Below are 11013 nucleotides of genomic sequence, written 5' to 3'. Positions count from 1 at the left end.
ACAGATTTGCCTATATCAGACGTTTATACAACACAACAATGCTATCATACATTGTACTTGTTTTAATAAAACTCTTTTAAATTCTAGCTGTGGCCTATTGGTAGGTCTTTATTTATCTGCAAACCTGAGAAAGAGACAGGCCTTCTGGACTGGGGCTGAGTCCAACCAGGTGGGAGAAGGTGCCCCTTGTAAGGATCCCTAAATATAAAATCACATGTAATCCACAAAACAAGGTGAAGGAGTCATTGCTTTTCTTTTTTAGGTGAAGAAATGAAATTCATCAAACATTTATCAGGGCCGGCCCGGTGGCGCACTGGAGAGTACGCCGCTTGAGAGTGCGGTGGCGCTCCCGCCGAGGGTTCGGATCCCATGTGGAGACCGGTTCCCGCTCACTGGCTGAGCGCGGTGCAGGCGCAACACCAAGGGTTGCGATCCCGTTACCGGTCAGTAAAAAAGACAAAAAGGAAAAAACAAACAAACAAACAAAAAAAAAAAACATTTATCAATCACTTCTTCTGTGCCAGGACCCCAAGATGAGTAAGAAACACCCTCTGCTTTTTAGGAACTCCCTCCCCATCAAGTGGGAGAGGTGGTGTTAACAACCATCACACATGCAGACTTCAAAAAGTATCTTAATAGATGTTCCCTGTAGCAGCCCAGCCCATCCACCACAAGCAGGAACAAATTTCCCTTCTGTCTAAAGCACTTTGAAGCCTTTATCATGGGTCTTTTATGTGCCCAGGACTTGCTTGTCCTGCCAGAGTTGGCAACAGAAAAAATTTGGGCCGCCTCTGCCCAGTCCTCATGTGCGTCACGCAGAGGACCTTCATGTATGTTGTCCCATGTGATCCCTTGAGCCAGGCTGGAGAAAGCTGTGGTAGGAACGACCTTTATAAGTTCCCAAGGAGCTGGCAAGAGGGAGATCTGAGTGTCAGGGCAGTGGCTGGGTGCTGGTGACAGCTTCTTCCCTTCGGGGATCAGAGAGGGGAGATGGGATTAGGGGCTCTTCACTCTGGGGGCAGGTAACGTGCCAGGCTACCAGCTGTCTTACGTTATGAATGCCTCCACATTGATGATGACATGCTTTTTGGTGACAATCTTGCTTTTGCAGTAACCTTACCACCTTCATATCCCTTCTTCACCTTCCTGGAGTAGGGTTGGCTGGAAAAACCGACCCTGCAGAATCAGACTTTTGGCCCAAAGTCTCCAGCCCCTGGGAGCCCAGATCCAGGATCTGAGTTCCGTCCCTAGACTAACCCCAGCCTGTCAGTCCTTCCCCAGGCTGGCCCAACAGCAGCATGACTTCAAGGGGCTTCCTGGATCGAGCACTCTCCACTCCTTGTCCTCCCACAGCTCTTCCCTCCATGCTGCTGAGCCTTTGCTCAAACTGCGCCCTCCTTCTCCCACTGTCCTAGTCCATGGGGTGAGACCTCTCTCACCCTCCACAGCTCTGCTTAAATGCTGCTGTGCCTATTTTGTTTTTACTGGCATTGTGCACTTACTAAGTAACAGGTACTTTCTAAGAAGTTTACAGGCATATCATTTAATTCTCACAGCAGTCCTATGGGGTATGTACTATTAGTTTAACCCACAACATGAAAAATCAAGCAGAGAAAGGAAAAATAGCTTGCCTGGGGCTGTACAGCTAGGAACAGTAGAACTGAAATTCCTTCCAGAGAGGCTTGGGACCCAGAGCCGTGCTGCCTGGGTTCAAATCCCAGCTCTGCCACTTACTGGCTTTGGGCCTTGTGGAAGTTACTTAATCTCTCAGAGTCTCTGTTCTTCAACTATAAATGGGGATGATAGCACCTACCTCACAGTGATGTTGTACAAGTTACAAATTAATAAATGTAAAGTGTTGAGGGCCATTCTAGGCACGCGTAGTAAGTGCTCCATAAACATTAGCTATTATCATTTTAGTTCTATTTGTGGTTGTCTCCTGGAGCAGAGTTATTCATCTCATGGTCCAGTGATGGAGACGAGCTCTTTTTTTTTTTTTTTTTTTTTTTTTAGCTCAGGGAGCCCTCCATGGAGGGGCTTATGTGGTATGGAGATGGCTCTGGGGCTTTCAGGATGAGCTGGGCCTCTGGCCCTCTGTGAGATCCTCCTGCTGACAGGCTGCTCTGCCCCTCTGGTCTGGAGTCCCTGTCCCAGAGGGGTCGCTGTGGGGTCAGGGACCCTGGGTTCTGGACCTGCCTGTGCCACCATTCACTGGGTGACCTTGGGAAGTCCTGGCTCTGTTGGGCAGAGCAGATGCACTGAAGGAGGCTCTGGAACCTCAGAGCCCTTTGCAGGCATGGGCCCTGCAATGGTGGAAGCCAGTTCTCCAGCTCTAGGGCTCGTGCTTGGGCTAGGCCTGAGAAGGAGAGAGCTGGAGTGTCTCAGACCTCAGGTGTCTTTCCTCAAATCCAGTTAGCAGGCCTTGGCCTTAGCCTCAGTCCTGGTTCAGTCGGACCCTTAAGACTACTATCTGAGGGCTTCTGGGCACAGGAATCAAGTCTTTGTGTCTCTGTGTGTCCACCTGCCTGAGCTCTGGGGTCTGCTCCTCCCTCTAGGCTGAGTGCCACTCCCAGACCCAGTCCATGGACAGCAGTCCTATGCCAGCTTGGTCCTATGCCAACTGCTCCAGATGCTTCAGGTCTGGAGGGGCCGAGAAGCAAGGTCCCCCTAAGGCTGGCACTCCCGTTGCCATGGTAGCAGTTGCCTTGGAAGCCACTTTCCTGACTTCAGCTTCCAAGCGGTCCAAGAAAGCCACTCGTCCATGCCCCCCTCCCACCACTGCCCTGGGGGAGTGGCAAATTAATCATGTTCCTTTCCAGGGTTCTCACCCCTCAGGAAAATAAGCAGAACCAGACTGAGCTGGGGCCTTTCCACCCACTCCTCCTCCCCATCCCCATGCCACACTAGGACTTGGTGCCTCTGAGAAGGAAGGAGCATAGGCGGATGAGAGATGCCACACCTATGGTCTGGCCACATCCTGGGTGCTGTGGCTCCAGGAGGACCCAGGCTTTGGCCAGGAGTGCTCTGATGCTTGTGAGGTGTGGGGTTGGTGGGCGCTTCAGCTTCCATCTCAGTGTCGCCCACAGAAAGAGGTTCCTTTAGCTCATTTACACATTACTGTAAGCACATCACCCAAAGACAAATGCATATTCTTTTTCAGAGATGATGTAGCCCATATTGAGGAAAGAATTGGCAAGCCTCCCTCTCTGCATTTGTAATCAGCAGACGAACAATGATCACAACTGCTTCAGGAGCCTTTAATGACGCTCTCCTGTCATGAGAGAAAGACACAGGCCTTGCTTGATTCTTCTGAACACAGTGTCTTCCTCTGATGCTGGGGTTGCCAATTCCTCCCACCCCAAATAAGACAACATAGGAATTTGGGGCAGAGATATGCTAGAGGACTTCCCAGCTGAGCAGGAACCTGGGCAGGAAGGTTCTATCAAGGGCTCTGGGACAATTCCTCCGCTTCCCTGTGTCTCGATTTCCCCACCTGTTCTATAAAGAAGCTGGGACAGCTGTGTGGTTCTGTGATCATGTAACTGAAAATGGCTTAATATGTCTCTCTCCACATGTCCTCCCTTGACTCCTTCTGTGCCCTGAGGGATTTACACCATCAAAGAAAAATGTGGTCTCCAGCTTTTGAAGGTCAGAGTGTTTTTTGGAATCTGAAACTCAGTGCACAGAAGTTCCTGGCTCCAGCCTCTGCCACCCCATCCCTATCCCATCCCCCAGAATAGGGAACTGGGCTCACGGAGGTGGAGGCTGTCCCAAGCACCACAGTGCAAGGTGGAAAACTGTCTTGCTGGTTGTGTGAGAGCCACCCTCAGCCGTAGACCACAAGAGGAGCCAGCATGGGCCCTGCCTGGTCCAGAGATACATAAACCCTTAAGGGGGTGTGGGAGGGCATTGTGGAAGGTGTTCAGATTCCCAAAGCTCAACCTCAGGAACACGTTTTCATGGACAATTTTATATTGGTGGCTCCTAAATCTAGTCAGTGGGGGCTCAATTACATGTGACAGATACATGGGCTGTCATTTGATGCCTAATTAGAGAAATAATCAGACCTCATTCTGATGGGAGGCACAGAGTATGTTGGCGGCAGCAGCAGCAGTGGCTGGGGACTGCCTGGCCCAGGGGCTTCCTCTATAGGGGAGCCAGGAACACGGCCATGTTCTGTGGTCACTCCACCTCTCTCTGGCTTCCTGGCAGTGTCTTCCTGGGCTGCAGCTCTGCTCAGGTGACCCTGGGCCCTTCTTAGGACTCCACTCCACACCCAAGGAAAGCCTCTTGTTAGAGTCGGAGGCTCCTTCGTGCCCACTGCTCTCCTCTTTGCCGACCTGAGGTGCAGGTCCAAGCCCTCTCCGTGCTCCCTATCCTTATGTCTGGAAGCCTAACCAAGGTCCCTTCTAGCCACGGCATTCTGTGGAGCTCACTCCTTGAACCTGTCCTCGAGGGTTTCTGTGGACTCACAGAGGAGAGAGCGAGCAAGGATGGATAGTGTGGGGCTGTGGGAGTGGTGGCAGGCAGCCCGCTGGCTCAGGCATGGTCAGGAAGAGCTTCATGGAGTTGGGGTTGGCCAAGCAGTGTCCTAAGGAGTGAAGAGGTATTCTCTAGACAGGCAGCTGCTCAGAGTAGGGAGGGCAGGAGAGAGGAGAGGAGAGGAGGGGAGGGGAGCGGCGAGGATCCGCCACCAGTGGAGACAGGAGACCTTGGGCCTGGCTATGTGAGAGTGCAGGCCTTGGGGGGATTAAGGGGGCATCCAAAGAGAGGCCAGGGGCTGGGGTGGTGGGAAGACTCTGTGCAGGTGCAGGCCTATAGGCCCAGGGCCATATTCTGGAGCTGGGAAGGCCCTGATCCACAAAGGGCTAGAGAATGCAATTCATGGTGAAGGCCAGAACTAGAGGCTGGGACAGGGGTCAGGGCTCGGCTGGGTTGGGTTACCGCTGTCCAGCCTTGGGTTGGATCCTGCAAACAGGTCACACAGGCTGGGTAGAGGAGCTCAGTCCAGAAGGGCAAAAAGTGCCAACCATGTCCCAGCCTCCTGCTCCCAGCCCCTGCAGGACCCTACCCCTCACATGTTCTCCTACTCCATACCCACCACCACCACTGCTCTTCCCTGTCAGCTCCCAGCCAGGGGCCCCCAGGGTGGCTGGAAGGGCTCACCCTCTCATTTCACTGGCAGCTAAAAGGGGGGTGGGTGCCAGCTTACCTGAGGAGAAGGGGATCCTCTGAGATGAAGCCTCACGCTAGGACCCGTCAGCCCCGTCTGGGAGCCCGGAGGTTGACAGAATGGTGGGAGGCGCAGGGAAGATAAGGCCAGAGGCAGAGAGTGGACTTGGAGGGATGCCTCTCCCTCTCCCTCTCCCCTTTCTGTTCCAGTCACAGTTCCTGTCTCGAGCCTTGTGCCGGTCTCCTTCCATGTCTCTATCTCTGAGACTCCAAACAGAGGCCCAGGTACACCTCTAGGCCAAAGGGCAGAGGACAGCAGTGTGGTCCCTGAGCATGTGACCAGGGGATCTCCTCACATCCCTGGCTTCTGAACCCCATGTGAAGCCACTAGCTCATTCCTCACACACCCTGCCCTCCTCCCCTACCTTCGAACCAACAGTGGAACCTGAGCTGACTGCCCATTGGCTTCCAGGACCCAGGCAGCAGCTCACATTGCAACCTCATGAATAACTCAGCACCTCCCTGTGCTGCCTGCATCTCTGAGGAACCCGTGTCCCCTGGACCAATCTCCTCCCTGCCCTCCGCCCCACCTCTCATTGCTCAGTGACAATTGAGCAGGCTCCAGGGAGCTAGAGCAGGATGTCCTGGCCAGGGGAGCTTGGGCTGAGCTCTCCTGGGTGGAGACTGGCAGGGGAGGACCCCACGGAGCAAGCCCAGCTCTCCAGAATTCTGGCAGCCAAAGCAGAAGTGTGGCCAGGCAGGAGCTCCAAGAGTGGGGAGGAAGAATAAGCTGGGGTAACCTGGTGGAGACCCCAGGTCAAGGTGGGGCTGGGGTCCCTTAGGAGAGCTGTGGGAGAGGGTTACAGATAAATCCAAGGGGTCCCAGCCCAGGATCTTACTGCCCACAAACTCCTACCCTGAGGGTAGAGCTCCAACAAGGGGACTTCCAAGAGGACAGAGACCTCCAGGACTTTTCTGGGGACAGGCCCCACCAGACAGAGGCAGTGCCCTGGGTAGGCCTGCATGGACATCCCCGTCAGCAGCAGAGACTTCCGCTGCCTGCAGCTGGCCTGTGTGGCCCTCAGCCTGGTGGCCGGGAGCATCATCATCGGCGTCTCCGTGTCCAAGGCTGCAGCTGCCATGGGTGGTATCTTTATTGGCGCTGCGGGTCTGGGTGAGCAGGAGCTGGGCTGGGTTAGGGCAGGGGAGATTCTGGAGGGGGAGCAGGGGCCTGGTCAGGTGCATGAGGAATGGAGGGAAGGGCTGGCCCGCAGCAGCTGGTTAGGAAGAAGGGAAGCCAGAGGTGTGCGCAAGGCAGCCATCGGGGGTGCAGGAAGGAAGACAAGGCTTGGGGTGAGGGTCCTGCTGGCAGTGAGGAGACCGCAGTGGGGAGCTGGCTGTCACACTCCTTTCTAGCTTTCCCTCTCTGGCTCCCAAGCCCCAAGCCCCGGGCTCTTGGGTTTGCGGTGGGATTCATCAGATGTCTGGGGCGTGTTGATTGGGGAAAGGTAAAAGAGGACAGCTCAGACAAATTCCTTTTCTTTCCCTGTTTGTCTCAGCAGCAGCTCTGTCCATCTGTCTGTCAGGCCAGGCCCACTGATATCCCTACAGTGATGCTGAGTGCCACCCCTCACCCCACCCCATCACCCTGGGCCAAAAGCAGAGCCAGAAGCCCCAGGCAGCGGGGCTCTGGGCATCTGCACCTGTGAATTCTGGCACAGACACTGGGTCTGGGGGACAGAAGCAGAAGTGGGCAGGGCACAACTCACTCTGCTGTTACCCACTCCCTTGTCTGGGTGGGAGAAGCATGCTGAGGAGCCCCCAGTCGAGCCCCAGGGTGCTAGGAGAGAGTGGGGCAGGGAAGAGTTGAGGGTGGCAGTGTCAGCTGGGCCCATTTCCAGCCAACTGAGAAAGGAAGGAAGCCTGCTCTTCAGCTGGGCAGGGTGGAGCCAGGAGCCTGGGGCCCTCACGGCCTTAGCCCCTTCCCCAGTTAGGCACTGCTTCCCTCCACCTCCAACCCAGCTGGGTGTGGGGGAGCCACCCCCAGCTCACAACAGCAGGCTCCCATTTGCACACCCACAGTCCCATTCCTGCACACGTATGCTCCTCTAATGCACACCCATATCCTCACAACCACCCCCAGGCTCACAGCCCACCCCCAGCCTCATGCGCCTTATGTACCTCACACACCCAGACCCCCTCATTATCACAGAACCCCTCTGTGTCTCTCTGCTCAGGGATCCTCATCTTGGCCTACCCCTTCCTGAAGGCTCGGTTCAACTTGGACCACATCCTGCCTACGATAGGTGAGTCCTCAGCCTGTCCCTGCCCCAGCAGACCCCTCTGCCAAGGACTTGGTATGTGAGTCTGCGACCCAGCACATAGCTGAGCTGAGCCCATGTGTGAGACTGCTCCTGGCTGTGTGTGTTGGCGCTGCTGTGTGTGTGTTGTCTGGTGTTGCCATGACTACAGTGTAACAGAATCCAGCCTGCTGCCTGTGCAAAGGTGCCTGGACCGGCTCAGAGCACCTAGGGAGTCCATCTCCCCCAAAGCCTCCCAGATCTCCAGATAACCCCCTCTTCATCCCTGTGCCCCATAAATACCCTCCATCTCCCCTAAGACCCCAAGATCTCTGTATAGCTCCCTACCTCATCTCATACAGACTCCCATCTCTGTCTATCCCATAGGGCTTTACATATCCCCAGTTCTCCCCAGGACCCCCACCTCCTCAAAAAATTTGCTATCTTCTCCTTCAAGGGCCTATTTCTTCTACCTCTCCCCAAATCAGACCAGATCATGTGGGAGACCTAAAGGAATGCAGTGGAGCAAAGACAGCAGCAGGGATGGAGATTAGACAGCAGGCAGGACCTCCCTTCCCAAGCTGTGCTTGATTTGGGTATAGCTCAGTAACCAGGGTTCATGGTGTGGTCTCATCCTGCAGGGAACCTGAGAATCCACCCCCGTCCAGGGCCAGATCATGGGGAGGGAAGAACCAGCACCAATGGCAATAAGGAAGGTAAGTTCCAGAAGTTCCAGGGTCCATCTTTCATCTTCCCTCTCTGGCTGAGCAGCTCTGTGGCGCCCAGAGAGAAGCCTTGAGATGCATGCGGAAGGGCTTCTCTGACACAGGGAGCCAGCGTGCTTGGGTAGGTCAGCGTGTTCAGCCAGCCTCTTCTCACTCCAAGCCAGGCTGATCCCCTCTTTTTTGTCCTCAGGGCTTCTCTGTTATGCACAGCATGGACTCTGGGATGGGGGAACCTCACGGTCCCTTCCCCTCCCATAGGTCCCATGCCCCAGTTTATTTTCCCACTCTCCTCTCCCACTGTGGAATCCAACTCTCAGAGCTGATTCCTGAAACTGGGCATCTCCTTGGTTCCCATCCCCACACACAATGGAAAATTTCGGGGCAGGAGTTTCTCAAAGATGACCCCAGTCCACAGTCTCTGCCACCAGTGGTAGGACACCTGACACTCAGCAAAAGGTCCCATTCCAGACACTGTTCCAAGCCCTTTACATATATTAACTCATTAAAGCCTCACAACAGCCAGATGAGGGAGGTACTATAATTTGCTTCATTTTGTACATGGGACAACTAAGGCACAGGGAGATGAAGTGACATGCTCACAATCTCACAGCTAGGAAGTGGTAGAGCCAGATCCCAAACCAGGCAGGCAGCTCCACAGTCCTGCCTCCACCCCACACTGTGCTGCCATCTTCCTGAAGAGCCATCCTGACCATGCTGCCTCTTAAAACTGGGCTGAAACTGCCCCAGGACTCCCCTCTCTCCCCATTCTATCCCAGCTCTACCCTGGGGTCACCGGGCACTTTGATCCCAGGTCCCTTTGGGCTCCTCTGACCCTGGCATCTCTATGGAGATCTGTCTACTCAGGCAGAGCCTGTCCCTGGTCTCTCCCCCAGGAGCCCGCAGCAGCCTGTCCACCGTGAGCAGGACCCTGGAGAAGTTGAAGCCAGGGAGCCGGGGGGCTGAGGACAGCTGAGGAGGGCTGAGGGACTGCCCCCTGCCTGCCCTCCCTGCCTGCTGCTACCCCTATCTCTGAGCCCTCCTGGGTTAGAAGATCCAAACCAGAGATGAACCAGGCCCTGAAGACACCAGAGTTGCATTCGCCCTGACCCAAGCTCTTCAAAATGGATTCCACAGGTGTGGGGCAGGGCCTGAAGCAGGGTGTCCCACGGGGCTCCCTTGTTTCAGGTTCATAGCCTGGCTTTTCTTTCTGGACTGCAGCTCAGCTTCATTCCCTTTTTGATCTACTGACTGATTTCTTTGGAATTTGTGGCCTAGGGCCCTGACCACCACCAGGCCCCAGTCCCTAACTTCATCCTGGAGACAGATGTGGACCACAGACCCACAGGAACCAGCTGAACCGCTCAGCCTCATGGCCTGGCCCTGGGTCTCTAGACTTCACTAGCCAAATAGAGGGGCTGGACCACATTCCTTTCAGAATATCAAAAACTTCTGGGCAATTCCTCAGGGACAGGCCCTGAGCAGCAGAGAGTGAGATGGGGGAACTTGAGGGGCTCCTGGTCCCTGGAAGAGAGAGATTCACAGAGGGACAGACACAAACAAAGTGATCACTGGTATGACAGGAGCCCAGGTGAGGTGCCAACCTGGCCAAAGCCCTGCCCTGAGACTCAGTGTTCAACTCCACCACTCGAGGCTTTTCGTGGTCTGGCTCCAGACAAGACCTCCAGCCTTCCCACTTCTTCCCCAACCTCTCGCTGCTCTCTGAACGAGGCAAACGCACTCCTGCCTCCAAGCTTTGGCTCGTGTTCTTGAAGCCTCTCCTTGCTGCCCTCTGCCTATCGGAACTCCCCATCTTTAAAGGCCCAGTTCAGAAAGCCCCTGGCCACATGCTCTTCTCATCCTCTTCCACCAGCCTCTCTCTCGACACCCTCCAGGGGACCTTGAAGTCTTCTGTCTCATAGAACAATTATTAAACCTTCTTAAACCTGCTGAATGTTGCCCCTTTTCCAGTCCCTAGCACTGGACAGGGCACACAGTAGGTGCTCAATAAATGTTAGTGGCTTAAATTTTTTTTTTCCTTTTTGTCTTTTTTACTGACCAGTAACGGGATCGCAACCCTTGGTGTTGCGCCCATACTGGGGACCGTTTTTTTCTTTTTTACTGACCGGTAACGGGATCGCAACCCTTGGTGTTGCGCCCATACTGGGGACCGGCAACGGGATCGCAACCCTCGGTGTTGCACCCGTACTGGGGACCGGCAATGGGATCGCAACCCTTGGTGTCGCACACGCACCGCGCTCAGCCAGTGAGCGGGAACCGGTCTCCACATGGGATCCGAACCCTCGGCAGGAGTGCCGCCGCGCTCCCAAGCGGCTCACTCTCCAGTGCGCCACCAGGCCGGCCCTAGTGGCTTAAATTTAATGGAAAAACAATTCCCTAGGCTTTTCCTGAAGAGCCACTTCAAGTCTCCATCTACCCACAGGGTTTGGGTGAGGAGACCCAGGTGTGTGTAGCTGTGCAGAAAACATTCCCCTCCCTCCACACCTGCACCCTCCAGGTGCAGCAGAGTTGTTTGGCCTCTACAGAGACACCTGCTCCATGTGGCCTCTGTCCTGGTTTGGTGAGCAGAAGACACGTAGGAATAGTCTCATTCTTCCAGGATTAGTGCAGATGACACCTCCTCCTGGAAGACTCCCCTGACTTCACTATGTTCCCACAGCCCCAGGGCTTCCCCCATCACAGCCGAATCACTCTGAGTGGTCCTTGTCTGGTTCCCCTCCTGCGAGTAAGAGCAGAGGCCCAGGCACACAGAAGGCACCCAATGGATGCTGGAAAACCACACCAAAAGCAGAGAGCCC

The 11013-nt window shown here is 55.0% G+C and overlaps 1 protein-coding gene across 1 annotated transcript; it reads left to right on the top strand.

The window, feature by feature from the left end:
* Nucleotides 1–6195: 6195 nt before the first annotated feature.
* KNCN (kinocilin) lies at nt 6196–9356 on the top strand. Its single transcript, XM_008566454.1, has 4 exons — nt 6196–6346; nt 7410–7478; nt 8114–8188; nt 9091–9356. The coding sequence occupies exons 1-4, from the start codon at nt 6196–6198 to the stop codon at nt 9168–9170; spliced, it is 375 nt and encodes a 124-aa protein (XP_008564676.1). The 3' UTR covers nt 9171–9356.
* The last annotated feature ends 1657 nt before the right edge of the window (nt 9357–11013 follow it).

Source organism: Galeopterus variegatus, unplaced genomic scaffold (genome assembly GCF_000696425.1).
Source record: "Galeopterus variegatus unplaced genomic scaffold, G_variegatus-3.0.2 Scaffold242, whole genome shotgun sequence".
Lineage (NCBI taxonomy): Eukaryota > Metazoa > Chordata > Mammalia > Dermoptera > Cynocephalidae > Galeopterus > Galeopterus variegatus.
Note: the sequence above shows the minus strand (reverse complement) of the source record. Positions and strands in the feature narration are given on the sequence as shown.

Excerpts from the sequence above, each read along its gene's own strand:
- KNCN (XM_008566454.1), top strand. The coding sequence starts at position 6,196 with ATGGACATCCCCGTCAGCAGCAGAGACTTCCGCTGCCTGCAGCTGGCC. Across the intron at positions 6,347-7,409 it reads TATTGGCGCTGCGGGTCTGG|GGATCCTCATCTTGGCCTAC; the intron begins GTGAGCAGGAGC and ends CTCTCTGCTCAG. Across the intron at positions 7,479-8,113 it reads CCACATCCTGCCTACGATAG|GGAACCTGAGAATCCACCCC; the intron begins GTGAGTCCTCAG and ends CTCATCCTGCAG.